At 41.7% G+C, this 20,258-nt stretch overlaps 1 protein-coding gene across 6 annotated transcripts in view; it reads right to left on the bottom strand.

Moving 5' to 3' along the window:
• Positions 1–20,258, bottom strand: part of dock4 (dedicator of cytokinesis 4) — a 366,243-nt gene that overhangs the window by 224,391 nt on the left and 121,594 nt on the right. For all 6 annotated transcript variants that reach the window (XM_063057889.1, XM_063057890.1, XM_063057892.1 and 3 more), the window contains exon 8: positions 106–257. In XM_063057889.1, the coding sequence (XP_062913959.1) occupies positions 106–257 (152 nt within the window). The remainder of the gene's footprint in view (positions 1–105; positions 258–20,258) is intronic.

Raw genomic sequence — 20,258 nt, 5'->3', positions numbered from 1 at the left:
CCACATCAATAGCAGATGAAACAGCAGGTTTACAGTGTACAAGATCTATTGCAATCACATACAAGAGTCAACTGTTGTTCTTAAAACAAAACCATGTAAGATCACCTGATGGGCTGATTCTCCCGGCTGTCATAAATCGAAAAGAAGACCTCAAGTTCTTCCCCTAAATTAGCACACATCAAACTTTTCATTTGAAGAAAGAGGTGGTGAGTGCTTGTTGGAATGGGGGTATCCTTCTTTCGATGTCTGTGCTCCATCTGAAATTAATTAAAAAACACAAAACCCAAGATTAGAAAACTGTCAATCCCATCTACAGCTGTACAATATATAACAGAAAGAATTCAATTCTATTGTCCTTGGAAAGATGTACAGTTTCCCCATAAATCAGAACTCCAGCTCACTGTGATCCTGATCTGGTGGTGTAGAGGCAAAGCTTCAACTTTGAGGTATAATACTTGATTTTCACAATATTAACAACATTCACTGCACTGATTCAAATAGCATTTTTAACATGCAAGACAGACATGAATTCACTGAAAATGAACATCAAGAGGTGGGAGGACATCGCCAGCGATCGCTCTCACTGGAGGCCAGAACTACGCAGAGGTCTAAAAAGAGGAGAGGAGAAACTGAGGCTAGCTGCTGAAGAAAAGCGCACTCGTCGGAAAAACAGCGCCAAGATAACACCGGAGGACAGCGCCTTCAAGTGCAGTCGATGCAGCCGAGACTGTCACTCCCGTGTGGGCCCCTACAGCCACAACAGACGCTGCTCTAACACAGACTGAAGCAAGACCTTCCAGGCACAGATCCATGGTCTCGCGAGACTAACGGATGCCACCACCAATAGTTCAAAAATGCTGGCGTGTGACATATCACAGCATGTACCATTAATCTTAAGTTAAGATTCCGTTCCATCATAGTTTGCTGGGAGTAAATTTTTTATGACACTTATAGCATGGTCAATGGCACATGGCAAACCTGATAAAGAGCAGAAACACCTGCTCTCTTGAACGATGAGACTTAAGAACAAAGAGAAAGAAACAGATGGAGGAACACAGTAAATTAGAATCAAATTCGGAGAAAATTGGAATAAGCCTTATATTTAGGGAAACACAGAAGAAATCAATAATAATTTAAAATTTTGACATGCTGGCAAAGTCCAATAACAACTTTCAATATTCTAGCATCAGTTGAAATTGTTCCCATTCTGGGTAATAGGGGTTGTTTGATGTTTCATTAATGATAACAGGGATGTTGTCAGGACTTGAAGACCTGAGTTACATGAAAAAGTTGAATAGGTTAGGACTTTATTCTTGAGAGCATAGAAGAATGAGGGGAGATTTAAAAGGTTTACAAAATTATGAGGGGTATAGAAAGGAGGCTTTCCCCTCCCCCGCATTGTGGTTGGGTGATACCAGAACTAAAGGTCAAGGGTTAAAGGTGAAAGGGGAAATGTTTAAGGGGAGCATGAAGGGGAACTTCCTCACTCAGAGGAGAATGTGCATGTGGAATGAACTGCCAACGAAATGGTGGATGCCAGATTGATTTCAATATTTAAGAGACGTTTAGACAAGTAAATGGATGAGAGGGTTTGAAGGGTTATTGTCCACGTGTAGATCGATGGGACTTGGCATGATAATATTTCGGCACAGACTAGGTGGGATGCAGGCCTTGTTTCTGTGCTGTAGTGCTCTATGCCTCTATAACCCTTATCATTATAAAGTTACTTAAAACTATTAAATTCTCACCCTATACAGTGAATTCCAGTTAAATGGGACCCATCAGGACCAGTACATTTTGGCCCAATTAAGCCCCGCCCCAATGAGCAAAAGTTTCATGGAAATAGTTAAAAAGGTATTTTTTAAAAAAGACAAATTACCGTATAACTGAGCAACAAATTATATATTTAAGTGAAGTACAGAACAAATTAGAACTCTGCCACTACAGTACTGTAAAACTGTGTACTGGTTATCGATGGAGGAATTCATCCATTGTACACTGCCATGTTCTTATGATTGACTGTTAATGAACAAAATCAGTGCAAACACCAAGTGCAGATAATGCCTAGTGACTGCCTTCATACAATGTAGCCAGCAGATCTTCATTTTCATTCTAACATTCCAGGTGATTGTTGATATCTTCAAATTCTTCATAGTTCTGAACTTGAAGTAGTGAAATCATTCATTTCACTCCTGGCTGTTTCCAGCATTTCCAAGCCTTAATGCTTGAAACTGCACTGAGCAAAGCAGTTCTGAATTGTCTTAACATTCTTTGCTGGACTGCAGTTACACGCCGTCTTTATTGTCAATATCTTCCTATTTCATATACAAGCTTAATAAAAGAATATTTTAGGTGCTAAACAGCAGACAGACTCAAAAAGAAAAATAATACAATAGATTACAGTGGATTCTGGATAATTGGGACACATCAAGACCTGTACATTTTGGCCCCATTAAACAGCTGCCCCAATTACCCTAAGATTCATGGATATAGTTTAAAAATGCATAATAAAGGCAACCCCATCTGAGTTACAAATTATGCATTTAAATGAAATAGAGAACAAATTAGAACACAACCAATATCTCTACAGTACTATAAAATAGTATTAGTTCCTAAGGGTTATTGGAGGAATTCATCTGCTGTGTTCTCTTGATCAACTGTAAATGAATAAAATCAATGCAGACACCTAATCAGATAATGGCCTGTCTTCATACAATGCCTTTGACAGCTGCATCCTCCAAATCTTCATTTTCATTGTAACATTCAAGATGTTTGTTGATACCTTCAAACTTTTCATAGTTCATCTTCACTCCCAGCTACTTCTGGCACCTCCAAGTCTGAATGCTTGAAACCACAGTTTTGAGCAAAACCATTCTGAATTGTCTTACTGCTTATTTCTTGGCAAATATCAATCACATGGAACTAACATCTTGATGAATGACAAAATTAATGATCATTCATGACATCATTAACACTAATTAGCCATTACAAACCCTGTTGGAACTTCTGCCACCTTGCAGTTCATATTAACTTGCTAATCTCTACCACTTCCCTGTAGAGAAGAATGTAATGATAATAGGTCCAATACTACAAAACTAATTCACGTAAATTTGCTGCATTTAAGTAGTAAAGTGGGATCATGGTTACAGTTTTGTAAGATAACATTAGTCATCATGAGGTATGGAGTATTAGCAAATTACAAATTTTCTTAATAAATTAATTACATCGCTAAAAATACAAAGACCAATTAATATTCTGAAAATAATAAATGCTTTGAAATCAAATAATGATTTGAACTGAAAAATAGGATATAGAAATATCCATGACACTAGGTTAAATTGACAACAACAAAGCCCTGTAGAATATTATTGAGTATCTTCTAAAAGATGCCAATTGCAGCCTCAGTAATAAAATAATAAATGAAAGCTGTATAGCAAAATGTTCATTTTTTTCTTCATTCCATTTATTGCGTGTATTTTTTAAAAGACTCATTTTTAAAATATATGCATCTATGATTATGAAACAAAATTAACTTCTACATATTTTGTTTAAAGTAATCTTTGAATGGCTTTTACCCCAAAGGGTTAAAAGAATCTTAAAAATCTTAAATAAGGCAAATATTACTGCAACCCATTAGTAAATTAATACACAAGGGCTTGCATACAATTCAGCAATGTCATATATTGACAGGACCACTGGATTAATCATTGGTTACTTCCCTTCTGATTTAATCTTGCGCATGCCTTGGCATTTGCTAATCAATTCTCCAGGCAACATTGGTATAAATTAACTGCGAGAGGAAAACAGAGTCTAACTTTAGAGTTTATGCTGTCATTACCTCTGCTGTGGAAACAAAGGTCAAAATAAATTTTATTGGTTTCAGAAAACATCTTCAAAGTATCCGAGGCAATTTGTGAGGGGAAAACGAAATAGTGAAAGAAATGAGGTGTTGGCATGGAGTAGTTGATTTAAGTGATAACTGTGGAGGAAGGTTTTAAGTATGAGGCAGCAGAGATAGTGGGCTTGTAGAAGAATTAAGATCTTGACAGGGTGAGATGTTGTGTGTAATGCACCATCCACAACTTGTCAACAATGTCAGATAATTCTCCTACAAGTGTGTCATTACAATTTGCTAGGGCACATTTCTCACTAAGAAAATAAAAAATACAGCCATCCTGGTTTTGCCATAACATGATGCTTTCTGGAAAATACACAACTGGAACCCCAATCGGTTGCACCTCATTTCTTTCTATGCCACTGTTAGGATTTCTACCTCACACTACCTATATTTTCAACTACTTACTATAATTTAAACTCTTCAAACATGCTTTGAATAGCAACACACACACACACACACACACACACACACACACACACACAGTGTTGAAGGAACTAAGCAGGCCAGACAACATCAACAGGAAAGAGTACAGTCAAAGTTTCTTGCCAAGGCCCTTCATCAGGACTGAAGAAAAATGATGCGGAGTCAGATTTGGAAGGTGCGGGGCGGGGGGGGGGGGGAGAGGAAGAAACACAAGTGAGAGGTGAAACCAGGAGGGGTGAAGAGAAGAGCTGGGAAGTTAATCGTTGAAAGAGATACAGGGCTGAAGAAGGGGGGAAATCTGTTGGAGGATATTAGAACATGGAAGAAAGAAAAGGGGCAGGAGACAAGGTGAGAAAGGAAAACGGGAATGGTGAAGGAGAGGGGTGGGGCCTTGACTGGAAGTTTGAGAAATCGATGTTCATGCCATCAGTTCTGAAGCTACCCAGATGGAATATAAGGTGTTGCTCCTCCAACCTGAGTCTAGCCTCATTGCAACAGAAGAGGAGGCCATGGACTGATGTGTCGGAATGGTAATGGGAAGTGGAATTAAAATGGGTGGTCACAGGGAGATCCCGCATTTTCTGGCAGATGGAGCGTTAGGTGCTTAAAGCAGTCTCTCAATCTGCGTCAGGTCTCACCAATGTACAGACGGCCACACCGGGAGCACTGGATACAGTAAATGACCCCAACAGACCCACAGGTAAAGTGTCACCTCACCTGGCAGGACTGCTTGAGGCCCTAAATGGTAGTGAGGGGGGAGGTGTAGGGGCAGGTGTAGCACTTGCTCCGTTTGGAAGGATAAGTGCCGGGAGGGAGATCAATAGGGAGGGACAAATGGACAAGGGAGTCACGTGGGGAGCAATCCCTGTGGAAACGAGAAAGTGGGCGGGGGGGAAAGGAAAGGGAAAGATATGATTGGCGGTGGGATCTTGAGAATTATATGCTGGACGTGGAGGCCGGTGGGGTGATAGGTGAGGACAAGAGGAACCCTATCCCAGCTGGGGTGAAGGCAGACGTATGCGAAATGAAATTGGAAATTCGTGGGGATTTTTTTAAACAATGTATGCACTGAAAACAGTAGCAAAGAAAATTTTAGCTCTATCTAGTATTACATGGTGCTGCACTTTCCTGATTCAGTATTCTTAAAAGTACAATTTCTTCTTAAATGAGTGGTCTGAAGCAGTCACATACATTGTACAACAATAATGAAGTCCTTTTAAGAGCTGAATATGAAACAGGGGCACAATTACTAACACAACTGTAGAACTATTCCAATTGCCCTCTACCTCCCTACATATTTAATTTCTCTACTTTAAATACTCATCTTATTCGCAAGTGGAACAGGTCAAAATCTTTAAGTTCCTCGGGGTCAACATCACAAATGACCTGACCTGGTCCAACCAAGCTCAGTCCACTGCCAAGAAAGCCCACCAGTGCCTTTGCTTCCTAAGGAAGCTAAGGAAATTTGGTCTGTCCCCTAAAACCCTCACTAATTTTTATAGATGCACCGTAGAAAGCATTCTTCTGGGGTGCATCACAACCTGGTACAGAAGTTGTCCTGTCCAAGACTGAAAAAGCTACAGAAGATCGTGAACACAGCCCAGCACATCACACAAACCAATTTTCCATCCTTGGACTCACATTATACCACACGCTGTCGGAGCAGTGCTGCCAGGATAATCAAGGACACGACCCACCCAGCCAAAGCACTTTTCGTCCCTCTTCCCTCCGAGAGAAGGCTCAGGAGCTTGAAGACTCATACGGCCAGATTTGGGAACAGCTTCTTTCCAACTGTGATAAGACTGCTGAACGGATCCTGACCCAGATCTGGGCCATACCCTCCAAATATCCGGACCTGCCTCTCGGTTTTTTTTGCACTACCTTACTTTCCCTTTTCTATTTTCTATTTATGATTTATAATTTAAATTTTTAATATTTACTATCGATTTGTACTCCAGGGAGCACGAAGAGCAGAATCGAATATCGCTGTGATGATTGTACGCTCTAGTATCAACTGTTTGGAGACAATAAAGTATAAGTATTTTTAACCCCGAATGTTGTAATACTGCACTCATCCAAACTATTCCCTCCATTTCTGAAAAATTTTCCATCCATACCAACGTTGCTCTCACCTGGCACCAAACTGTAACTATTTGCAAGTACAAGGCAGCCTTTTCAAAGGTTTGATTCTAAAATTACTGATTGGTCACTATGCTTTCACTGTTCCCATCCCTCTGCTTCATTTTCTGCTACTGTTCAGAACAACCCTACTTCTCATCAGTCTCATTAAGATTGAAAGCTCTAGCCCAACCCCAACAGATGAACCATCTTATGCGAGTTGCTCAGTTTTAAAATAATATTTTTGCCCACTAACAGAAATATACGCGATAATAAAAATAGAAAATGCTGGAAAACCTGTGGAGAAGGAAGTAGATTTGATAATTGAGGGCAATGACCTTTCAGCAGAGCAGGAAAAATTTGAAGATAATGGACATTATATCTTGCACATAATGATGGTGTCTCATTGTCACAGTGGGACTGGTCCGAGTGGAGTAAACAAATTAAATGGGTCCGTGTGAATGTGGAGACCAGAAGAGCCCAAATAACGGTGCTGGAGGCAGCTGGGACAGTAACAGTTAACGAACAAGACAAAAGAAATCCCAAATTACCACAGGAGGCAAGAGCCAAAAAAAAATTCAAGATTCAAGATTGTTTAATGTCATATCTATTACACAACACAAGTGAGAACAAAATTATTGTTGCTCTGAATCTGATACAGCACAAAAAATATGAAGTAAACAATAATTTAAAAACATAATAAAAAACACAATAATTATAAATACATGAGATAGCTTACATACATAGACTGATGGTAAAATATGTCCACAAAGTGATACTAGGCACAGGAGTGTCTATATATATGACGACTCTGACAGGAAATAATAAAGTAGTGATGATGGGAGTGTGTGAATGGACAGAGTCAGTGGGTGGTGGTGTTGATCAGCCTTACTACTTGGGGAAAGTCGCTGTTTTTGCATATGGTTGGCTTGGCATGGATACCACATAGCCTCCTCTCCGATCGGAGTGGTACATATGGTCAATGAGTAGAGTGGGTAGGATCCTTGATGACGGTGCTGGACTTCTTCCTCGACACCGTTTTGTATATATGTCATTGCTGGCAGGTAGGCAAGTGCTGGTGATGCATTGGCCAGTTGCAGAGCCTTCCTGTCCTCTGCAGTGCAGTACCATGTAGTAATGCAGCAAGCTATGATGCTTTCTTCTGCATATCTGTAGGACGACACACAAATACGGATGTGCATAGTCCAGCTCTCTTCAGCCTCCTCACAAAATGGAGGCGTCGGTGAGCTTGCGTGATTGTGTAGGTTGAGTTCTAGGACCACGAGAGGTTGTGCAAGATGTACCCTCCCAGGAATTCGAAACTGCTTGTGCCTCTGATATAAAGGCAGGACTGAGTGGTGCGAGTCCTTCTTAAGTTGATAACCATCTCCTTTGCCTTGTTGACATTAAGGAAGAGGTTATTTGCATGGCACTCAGCACCGAGCTCTCTGTCGGCAATTTCATCAATGTTGATGATGAGCCCCACCACCATCGTGTCATCGGCAAACCTGACAATGTGATTACTCGGGTGTTTGGCCGTGTAGTCACACGTCAGCAGAGTGTACAACATTGGGCTCAGCACACAGCCCTGCACAAAAGGTGTGATGCAGGACTGGAACAGCTGGTAATATGAAATCATTGAAACCAACCTTGAGATGAAGGCTGTAATCAGCCTGATCAGAAAACGTGCTCCCTGTTAAGCTTGGACTGATGCTCATTTAAACTGCAAAGGCAACCAAAGAACTGAGAGGAAGTGAGATGCAAAATTATAGTGACAGCCAACTGGAAGTTCAAGGTCTCCCTTGTGGGCTTAACCAGGGTATTCTGCACAAGGATTTAGCCAATACAGCACAGAAATGGGCCCTTTAGCCCAACTCACTCGTATAGACCAAGATGCCCATATAAGCTCGTCCCATTTGCCATGATTTGGGCAGTATCCCTTCAAGTCTTTCCCATCCATGTACTTGTCCAAGTTTCTTTTAGATGTTATAGTAACTGCCTCTGACAGTTCATTCTATATACATATCACACTCGGTGTAAAGTTGTCCCCCCCACCCCCCAGGTCCCTTTTAAATCTTCCTCCTCTCACATTAAATCTATGCCCTCTAGCCTTTGCTTCCCTTTCTCTGAAGGAAAAGCTATATACATTCATTCCATCTGTGCATCTCTCATGATTTTATACACCTCTGAGGGTTCCAGTAAGTCTCCTTCATTCTAAGGAATAAAGTCCTAGCTGCCCAACATTTACTTGCACTCTCCCCAGCTTAATTGTATCTTTCCAATAACAGAATAACCATAATTATTAACAATGGTTCAGGTGCACCCTCACCAACATTTTCTACAGATGTATCACAGCGTCCCAAGTCCTACACTCAGTCCTCTGATTGGTGAAAGACAGCATGTCAAATACCCTTTTCACTACACTATCAATTATATCACTTTCAGGGAACTATGTCCATAAACTCATTGGTTCCTTTGCTCTACCACACTCCCCACACTTCCATACTGTGAAAGCCCGACCTTGGTTTAACTTCCCAAAATTCATCACCTCACACTTATCCAAATCGAATGTCATGCCATTCTTCAGCAAACTTACCCAGCTGATCAATTTCTCCCTATAATTTTTGATAACCTTCTTCACTGTCTACAATACTACCTATGTCAAGGTCATCTGCAAACCTATTAAGCGTGCCTTGTACACTCTCACCCAAATGGTTTACATGACAAACAATGGACCCAGTACAAATCCATGTGGCACACCACTCATCGCAGCCTTCTAGTCCAAAAAACACCAATCTTCAACCATCAACCTCTGGTTCCAACCATCAAGTTAATTATGTATTCACTTTGCTAGCCCTACGTGCAATCTTCCATGCAGCAACTTGCCAAATCCCTCACTAAATCTCATATAGACAATGTCCACTGCTTTGACCTCATTAATCTCCTTGATTACTTCTTCCAAAAAAAATCCAACTGATTGTGAGACATGATTTTCCATGGACAAGATAGTGCTGTCTATCCCTTATCAATCCTTATCAATCAAATGCTGGTAGATCCAGTTCCTCAAAATCCCACCAGTGATTTTAGGCACACCAGCCTATAGCTCCCTGGCTTGTCTTTGTTGCCCTTCTTAATTAACAGTACAGCATTAGAGCAGCTGCCCCCAACCACTGGGCCGCGGACCGGTACCGGGCCGCAAAGCATTCGCTACCAGGCCGCAAGGAAACGATATGATTTGATGAGTCAGCTGCACCTTTCCTCATTCCCTGTCACACCCACTGTTGAGCTTGAACGCATGCAAGGTCATTACTCATGTGAGGTCATTACCCGCGCGTCATCCATGTCAGCGCGGGAAGGAGATCAACTCCTCAAGCTTGCAAATGACGGCGGGCTGAAAAGTACATTTGACATAACATCTCCACTGGCATTCCGGATCAAAGTCAAGACTAAATATCCTGAGGTAGCCACGAAAGCACTGAAAACGTTGCTTCTATTTCCAACATATCTCTGCAATGAATGGAACGAAAACTAAATTGCAGAATAGACTGGACATAAGGAACCCCGTTCGATTATCGCTGTCTCCCATCACCCCTCGATGGGACCATCTTGTTGCAGGAAAACAAGCCCAGGGCTCCCACTGATTCAGCGATATTGGTGTGTTGCAACGATTTTATATGTTCATACGGGGAAAATATGAGCTGTGTGTTTAATATCCAAACGTTACTTAAAATGTTATGATGCTATTGACTTATATAACTATATAACAATTACAGCACCGAAACAGGCCATCTCGGCCCTTCTAGTCCGTGCTGAACGCTACTCTCACCTCGTCCCACCGACCTGCACTCAGCCCATAACCCTCCATTCCTTTCCTGTCCATACACATATCCAATTTTTCTTTAAATGTTAACATCAAACCTGCCTCTACCACTTCTACTGGGAGTTCGTTCAACACTTACTTCAAGCTCCCCTGTCCTCCCCTGATAATTGACTTATCACTATATTCATGCCAGGAAAATATGCGCTGTGTGTTTAATATTAAATTCGTTAGATAAACCCTTTTAGAAACGAAATTGAATGTATTAGCCACTTATCACCTATATTCCAGTCGTGATCAACACCGCCCCCCGAACAGAATTGACAAAAATGATTTGTAGAAAAAAAAAATCGGCACGTCCACGCATGCACAAGTCACGCATGCGCACTGGTACCCATGCAAGGCTTCATGGTCATTGTAGTCTTTCTCGGGGTAAACACAACACATTTGACAGTTACTCTTGTCCGTTGGCAACCCTACCCCCACCCCCCCAACCCTGGGGTCAGCCAGTCCGCAAGAATATTGTCAATAATAAACCGGTCTGCGTTGCAAAAAAGGTTGGGGACCCCTGCATTACAGGTACAGGGTTCTGAGTGGAATGATCAGCCATGATCGTACTGAATGGCGGTGCAGGCTCGAAGGGCCAAATGGCCTTACTCCTGCACCAATTTTCTATGTTTCTATTAGAGCAGTAGGACAAGTACACTAATTTAGACCATAAGACCATAAGACATAGGAGCAGAATTAGCCATCTGGCTCACCGAGTCTGCTCCACCATTCAATCATGGCTGATCCTTTTTTTTTAGAACTCCTCCTCAATCCAGGTTCCCAGCCTTCTCCTTGTAACCTTTGATGCAATGTCCAATCAAGAACCTATCAATCTCCACCTTAAGCACACCCAATGACCTGGCCTCCACAGCTGCATGTGGCAACAAATTCCACAAATTCACCACCCTATGGCTAAAGAAATTTTTCTGCATCTCTGTATTGAAAGGGCACCCCTCCATCCTGAGGCTGTGCCCTCTTGTCCGAGACTCTCCCAACATGGAAAACATCCTTTCTATATCTACTCTGTCTAGGCCTTTCAACCTTTGAATGGTTTCAATGGGATTCCCCACTCATCCTTCTGAATTCCAGTGAGTACAGACCTAAAGCCATCAAACGTTCCTTGTATGATAACCCTTTCATTCTTGGAATCTTCCTTGTGAACCTCTTCTGGACCCTCTCCAATGCCAACACATCTTTTCTAAGATGAGGGGCCCAAAACTGTTCACAATACTCAAGGTGAGGGCTCACCAGTGCCTCAGCATCACATCCTTGCTCTGGTATTCTAGAACTCTTGAAATAAATGCTAACAGAGTCAGAATCAGGTTTATTGTCACCGGCATGTGATGTGAAATTTGTTAACAGCCGCAGCAGTTCAATGTAATACATAATACAGAAGAGAAAAAATAAATAAAATTATAATAATTTACAGTATACATATATTGAATAGATTAAAAAATGCAAAAATCAGAAATACTGTATATTTTAAAAAGTGAGGTAGTGTCCAAGGGTTCAATGTCCATTTAGGAATCGGATGGCAGAGGGAAAGAAGCTGTTCCTGAATCGCTGAGTGTGTGCCTTCAGGATTCTGTACCTCCTAACTGATGGTAACAGTGAGAAAAGGGCATGTCCTGGGTACTGGAGGTCCTTAATAATGGATCTCGCCTTCCTCACCACTGACTCAACCTGCAAGTTAACCTTCAGGGTGTTCTGCACCAGGACTCCCAAGTCCCTTTGCATCTCAGATTCCTGGATTTTCTTCCCATTTAGAAAATAGTCCGCACATTTGTTTCTACTACTAAAGTGCATGACCATGCACTTTCCAACATTGTATTTCATTTCCCACTTTCTTGCCCATTCTCCGAATGTGTCTCAGTCCTTCTGCATCCTACCCGTTTCCTCAACGCTACCTGCCCCTCCACCAATCTTTGTATCACCTGCAAACTTGGCAACAAAGCCACTTACAGGTATAATTAAAAACTGGCTTGCAGCAACATCACGGACACAGAGTTTCAGCCAGTCCCCTGTCTTCAAGAACTTCACCCACGACCAAAGATGATGCAGATACCTCCGCAAGGGCCTTTTCAGTTTCTTCTTTAGTTTCACACAACTTCTGAGGATTCACCAGGCCTGGTACTGGGGGTATATCCATGTTAAGGTGTGTTAAGACCACCAATAAAAACCTCAACACTGTTACTCTGCGTTTGATGTCCCCAAGTAGGGAAGACCACATTGTGATGCCCAGATGTGCCACCAGCCTGTGGGAGCAGTGCTCACATAATGCCATCTCACATAATGACATATTGCATTAATCATTTTACAGCATTGTCAAACCAGCAGGTGCAGTCACCAACCAAGATACTGCAATGCCATTATAGCAGAGAAAATGGTTCACGCTATGTGGAAAAACACCCCCAGGCAACTGCTGCAGTTTCACTGCGCCAGTGATTCCTGTACCATTTTGTTTTCCTGTTGATCATGCATTTTCTTTTACAGGATCTTGATACACTGAATTGTCCTATTTTGATCAATCCACATTTCAGTTAACCTCCTCAATACTGCTAATCTGGCTGCAAGCTGCACAAATCTAGAGATCCTCCAAGCCAGCTATAACCTAACCCATGCAATATGAATGGTGTATGTTTGAATGGAATGCACGATTTGTTCCCCGAGAAGCTATATGCTGCATTGACATAAAATAGAACAGGGTGCAAATTGGACACTTTCTCCCCCTTTAATTTAAAAGAGGAGGGCAGAGATTAAAGTGAGTGCTTTAAATGTGAAGTGGTTCATTTTGGTAGGTCAAATATGATGGCAGAATATAGTATTAATGGTAAGACTCTTGGCAATGTGGAGGATCAGAGGGATCTTGGGGTCCGAGTCTATAGGACGCTCAAAGCAGCTGCACAGGTTGACTCTGTGGTTAAGAGGGCATACTGCCGTGGAATTGAATTTAGGAGCCGAGAGGTAATGTTGCAGCTCTATAGGATCCTGGTCAGACCCCACTTAGAGTACTGTGCTCAGTTCTGGTCGCCTCACTACAGGAAGGATGTGGAAACCATAGAAAGGGTGCAGAGGAGATTTACAAAGATGTTGCCTGGATTGGGGAGCATGCCTTATGAAAACAGGTTGAGTGAACTCAGCCTTTTCTCCTTGGAGCGACGGAGGATGAGAGGTGACCTGATAGAGGTGTATAAGATGATGAGAGGCATTGATCATGTGGATAGTCAGAGGCTTTTTCCCAGGGCTGAAATGGCTGCCACAAAAGGGCACAGGTTTAAAGTGTTTGGGAGTAGGTACAGAGGAGATGTCAGGGGTAAGTTTTTTTTTTACGCAGAGAATGGTGAGTGCGTGGAACGGGCTGCCGGCAACAGTGGTGGAGGCGGATACGATAGGGTCTTTTAAGAGACTTTTGGATAGGTACGTGGAGCTAAGAAAAATAGAGGGCTATGGGTAACCCTAGTAATTTCTAAGGTAGGGACATGTTCAGTACAACCTTGTGGGCCGAAGGGCCTGTATTGTGCAATAGGTGTTCTATGTTTCTAAATACTCACGTGTTGCCCACTGACAAAGTTATGGTCAACACAGCCAACATTACTCACCACCAGTTCCCATGCACAACCACTTTTGTTTCCAAATTTAGAAATACAAGCACAATAGCATGAATGTCCATGATTACAGAACACTCCAGAAACAAGGCCAGTTTACTTGCTTCTCAAGGGTATTAATTATAGAGGTAAAGCAGCCTCTTGTCTAATGGCACTTCCAACTTGAACCACTCACACGCCGTGCACACCCTACCCCACCGAGTCAAGCACCAGACATTGCATTCAATGGAAAAAAATGCCAGTGGGGAGTTAATTACAATTCCTTTATGACCTTTTTAACATTTCAAACCTGTTTGAAGATATCAAATGAACAATAGCCTCCTAATGCTGAACAGATAAAGAAAGATGCTTTTTACAGATAGAGGAGCAAAATAAAGAATTCTAAATCAACCTTCGTGTGCCGTACACACAGCAGCCACCCATCCAGTTTTGACGGAAATCAGACTTCATTTATCTGTGGAGATGTGTATGCACAAAACAAGCAGAACAAGTGCTACACTTGCCCGTACACCTCCTCCCTCACTACTATTCAGGGCCCCAAAAAAAAGTCCTTCCAGGTGAGGCGATACTTCACCTGTGAGTCTGTTGGGATCACATTCCCATTCCGATATATCAATCCATGGCCTGCTCCTTTACTGTTGCAATGAGGCCACACTCAGGTTGGAGGAACAACACCTTATATTCGGTCTGGGTAGCCCCCAACCTGATGGTGTGAACATCAATTTCTCAAACTTTCGGTAATGGCAACCACCCCCCCCCCCCAACCTCTCCGTCACCATTCCCCATTCCCTTTTCCCTCTCTCACCTCATCTCCTTGCCTGTCCATTGCCTCCCTCTGGAGCTCCTCCCCGCTTTTACTTTCTTCCATAACCTTCTATCTTCTCCCATCAGACTCCCTCCTCTCCAGTCCTGTACCTCTTTCACCAGTCAACTTCACAGCTCTTTACCTCTCCCAGTTTCACCTATCACCTGGTGTTTCTCTCTACGCACACCCCCCCCCCCCACCGGTAAACCTGCTCCTCATCCTTTTTACCCCTCTAGTCCTGCCGAAGGGTCTTAGCCAGAAACGTCGCCTGCATGTTTTTCCATAGATGCTGCCAGGTCTGCTGAGTTGCTCCAGCATTTTGTGTGTGTTGCTTGCACAAAACTAATTATTTCACAATGACAACTTGCAACGTATCAAAGAGTAATGTTGCTGAAATCTGTGCCTGCAAGGCAGACTAAAGACATTAAGATTTACAAAGTTTTAAGATACAAACAGTGGAGCTCTGGCACCAGCAGGTAAAGACTGCAGACCAGGAAAGAAACAACACTATTAGGAATTTTTAAATTAAGGCAAGAAACTAGATGCTTTGCATTGAAGAAATGGACAATAAAAACAGAACAGGGGATAGTGAAAAGTTTAAGGCATTTTCATTTTACAGGTGTTGGGTATTACATGAAGGACTCCTAATGGAAAACATCTAATAAATTAACAGGCTAAAAGGCAATGGACAAGATTTATCAGAAGTGTAAACAAAAAACAACATCTTTGCAGGCAGCTTTGATAGAGCTATTGGGGAGGCTTTAAACTAATTTTGCAAGACGGGTGGGACCCATAGTGATAGGGCTGAGGTTAGGGCAGTTGGTATACAAGACTGAAGAATGACAGGTAAATGATGGGGACAAATTGCAGTTAGTGGGATGAGTTGAAGTGCAACATGGGGCAAAAATCAGAAAGGACTAAAGGTTGTTTTTTGAATGCATGCAGCATTTGGAATAAAGTAGATAGTCTTGTAGCACTGTTAGGGATTGGCAGGTACAATGTTATGGGCATCACTGAGCCGTGGCTGAAAGAAGATCATAGTTGGGAGCTTAACATCTAAGAATACACTTTGTATCAAAAGGACAGGCAGCTAAGCTGTTGGTAAAAAATGAAATCAAATCTTCAGAAAGTGGTAACATAGGATTGTAAGCTGTATACACTTGCGGATAGAGCGAAGAAACTGCGATGGTAAAAAGACCCTAATGGGAGTTATATACAGGGCTCTGAATAATAAGACATGGGATACAAATTACAACGGCAGACAGAGAAAGCAGATGTATACAGCAATGTTATGATAATCATGGGGGATTTCAAAATCAGAATCAGGTTTAATATCACTTGCATATGTCATGAAATTTGTTAACTCTGTGGCAGCAGTACAATGCAATACATGACAAATATAGGGAAAAAACTGAAATACAGCAAGTATACATATATATGTTAAATAGTTAAGTTAATATCAGTAATGCAAAAACAGAATATGCAGGTAGATTGGTAAAGTCAAGTTGCTGAGAGATCCCAAGAGAGGGATTTCATAGAGCGCCTACACGATAGCTTTTTAGCAGCTTGTAGTTGAGCCCACTAGGGGAAATGCAGTAATGAACCAGATTTGATTAGGGAGCTTAAGGTAGAGGAACCCTCAGGAGACAGTGATCATAATATGACAGAATTCACTCTGCAGTTTGAGAGGGAGAGGCTAGAGTCCGATGCATCAGTATTCAAATGAAGTAAAGGGAATTACACAGGAATGAGGTAGGAGCTGGCCAAAGTTGATTGTAAGGGGATACTAGCAGCAATAGTGGCAGAACAACAATGGCTAGAGTTTCTGGGGGCAATTTGGAAGGGACAGGATAGATACATCCCAAAGATAAAGTATTCTAAAGGCTGGATAAGGCAACCATGGCTAACAAGAGAAGTTGAAGACAGCATAAGAGTAAATGAGAGGGCACATACTATAGAAAAATTAGTGGGAAGTTAGAAGATTGGAAAGCTTTTAAAAACCAACAGAAGACAACTAAAAAGGCATAAAGAGAGAAAAGATGAAATATGTAGGCAAGCTAGACAATCATATTAAAGAAGATACAAAAATGTTTTTTTCAGATATTTAAAGAGTAAAGAGAGGAGACAGTAGATATCAGATCACTGGGAAAAGATCCTGGAGAGATAGTAATAGAGGACAAAGAAATGGCAGATGAACTTAATAAGTATTTTGCAACAGTCTTCACTGTGGAAGACATCAGTTGTACAAACGTTTGTATGTCAGAAATTCGAGTGTGTCTGGGGACAGAAATAAATGTGTTGCTACTACTAAGGGGAAGGTGCTTGGGAAGTTGAAAGGTCAGAATGTAGATAGGTCACCTAGACCAGATGGCCTCTCCGGGGTTCTGATAGAGGTACTGTAGCTGAAGCTAATGAGAAGGCATTAGTAATGATCTTTCAAGAATTAATGGATTCTGGAATGGTTCTGGAGGACTGGAAAATTGCAAATGTCACTCCACTCTTCAAGACGGGAGGGTGGCAGAAAAAAGGAAATTATGGGCCAGTTATCCTGATTTCAGTAGTTGGGAAGATTTTAAAGTCCATTATTCAGGATGAAGTTTTAAGGTACTCAGAAGCATATGATAAGATAGGCCAAAATCAGTATGTTTTCTTTAGGGGGGAACTTGCCTGACTAATCTGTTGGAATTCTTCGAGAAAATAACAGGCAAGGTAAACAAAGGAGTGTCGGTGAATGTTTCCTACTTGGACTTTCAAGAGGCCTTTGACAAGGTGCTGCACATGAAAGCTGCTTAAAAGGCAAGAGCCCATGGTATTACAGGAAAGAAACTCACGTGGATCGAAGATTGGCTGACTGGCAGGAGACAAAGACCGGGAATCAAGGCGGCCTTTTCTGGTTGGCTGCCAGTGACTCGTGGTGTTCTGCAGGGGTCGGTGTTGGAACTGCTCCTTTTCATGTTGTGTTAATGATTTTGTAGTTCTGAAGAAGCAGGAAACCTGCAGAAGAAGAATCTGACAGATTGGGAGAATGGGCAAAGAACTGGCAGATGGAATATAATGTAAAGAAGTGTATGGCCATGCAGCTTGGTAGAAGGAATAAAGGCACAAACTATTTTCTAAACAGGAAGAATATGCAAAACTCAGAGGTGCAAAGAGACTTGAGAGTTCTCGTGCAGGATTCCCCAAGGTTAACTTGCAGGTTGAGTTGGTGGTAGGAAGGCAAATGCAATGCCTGCTTTCATTTCGAGTAAAATAGAATACAAGAGCAAGGATGTAATACCGAGGCTTTAAGTCATTAGTCAGCTTGCGCATGGCGTATCGTGAGCATTTCTGTGTCCCTTATCTAAGAAAGGATATGCTGGCATTCAAGACAGTCCAGAGCATGTTTACAAAAATGATTCCAGGAATGTAAGGGTTAACACATGAGAAACATTTGATGGCTCTGGACCTGTACTCACTGGAGTTTAGAAGAATGACGTGGGGAAAGAATCTTATTGAAACACATCAAATATTGAACAGCCTAGATAGAGTGGATGTGTGGAGGATGTTTCCTTTTGTGCCCGAGTCTAGGACCAGAGGGCACAGCCTCAGAATAGAGGCGTGTCCATTTAGAACAGAGATGAGGAGATGAGGGTTAGCAAGAGGGTGATTAATCTGTGGAATTCATTGCCACGTACAGCTGCAGAGGCCAAATCATTGAGTATATTTAAAGTTGAATTTGATTGGTTCTTGATTTTTCAGTGTATCAGAAGTTATTAAGAAAAGACAGAAGAATGGGGTGGAAATGGATAATAAATTAGCCATGATAAAAAGTGGCAAAGCAACTTATAAGACAATAAGATATAGGAGCAGAAGTAGGCTATTCGGCCCATCGAGTCTGCTCCGCCATTCAATCATGGGCTGATCCAATTCTTCCAGTCATCCCCACTCCCCTGCCTTCTCCCCATAACTCTTTGATGCCCTGGCTAATCAAGAACCTATCTATCTCTGCTTTAAATGCACCCAATGACTTGGCCTTCACAGTCACTCATGGCAACAAATTCCGCAGATTTACCACCCTCTGACTAAAGTAATTTCTCCGCATATATGTTCTAAATGTTCGTCGTTCAATTCTGAAGTTGTGCCCTCTTGTCCTAGACTCCCCTACCATGGGAAGTAATATTGCCATATCTAATCTGTTCAGGCCTTTTAACATTTGGAACGTTTGTATGAGATCCCCCCTCATTCTCCTGAACTCCAGAGCTGCCAGACGTTCCTCACACAGAGACCATTTCATTCAACCCGATGGGCCAAATGGCCTCACTCTGCTCCTATGTCTTGCTGTCTTATAAACAAAAGGTTCTAAAGTTAGAAATAAGCAATGCATGCAAAGCGAAAGAAATAGCACACAAGGTTACACAGAGAAGTACACCACTTCGAGTGCCATGCTCTCAATTCCTCCAAGAGGAATCATCGTAAGGTTTAGAGGATTGCATGACCCGGAGAGCTATGTTGGCTGGAGTCAGGGCCTTTTGCTTTGACTCCTGGTAGGGTCACCCATGCCGAACAGGTCAAAGGGTAGAAACCAGACTAAGAGTGGTCCACTGGTCCTCCAGGTTTGGGAGTTCAGCTGAGGGCTAACAACACTGACCTGTCAAAAAAAAAAGTCACTAAAATAGCAATGAAGAATCCATCTATATCTGTGTGTGACCAAGGACAGACAGAGATGGAGGAGATTTTCATTGCTGCCCTAAATGCCAGTGGTGTTACTGGCAGTAAGTAAATAAGTAATTTTCTCAATTGGACTTGCTCTGAATTAAGCACCAAGTACCATAACGAGGTGATGGGTGGAACACTATGATTTTATCTTCCCCTGTGTTACACACAGGTTGTCTAGTATTCACATGATTAATGTAAGCAGCCTAAATTAATGGCATCAGAAAGGATTTGCTCAATAAATTTGAACTTCAATAATTGCTGTAAAAAAAACATTCTAAATTAAATGCTAAAAAGCTATACCTATTTTGTTAATTTGCAAATACAGTTTTGAGAGTTTCCACTAAACTGTTCTATTTATTGTGTTGATTAGGTACAGAAAACATAATCAGAAGCAGCCCTACTCCTGCTACACTGTGTCTCACAACATTTTTACTTTCAGTTTAGTGATTCCGTAGATGGATCTCAATAATTTTAACTGTCATTCCTGCTAAACAGAGTCAAGTTATATGAGATACTTTTTCAAAATTAACAACTTGTGCGATCAGGTCCACTTGCTCAAAATGATCAACTCACTTGTTGATAGGTTGAGTGTGCTTTCAGCAACCAAGCCCAGTGAGAATATTTAAATGGATGGTTTCATTCCAGATCAGAGTGACAACACAAATAACTAACGAAAGTTAGCAACAGTGAAATATCTCAAGAAAGGTTCAAAAGTTTCAAAACTGAAAAAGCTGCTGAGAAGATGGTTATGATATCTATTTGCAACACTTAAAATAGATTAAAAATTATTTAAGAATTAAATAATTTAAGAATAAAAGCTTTATGCCCTGGTTGAACAGAATCATCACA

Source organism: Mobula hypostoma, chromosome 9 (genome assembly GCF_963921235.1).
Source record: "Mobula hypostoma chromosome 9, sMobHyp1.1, whole genome shotgun sequence".
Lineage (NCBI taxonomy): Eukaryota > Metazoa > Chordata > Chondrichthyes > Myliobatiformes > Myliobatidae > Mobula > Mobula hypostoma.
This window is presented reverse-complemented; position numbering and strand designations above follow the sequence as displayed.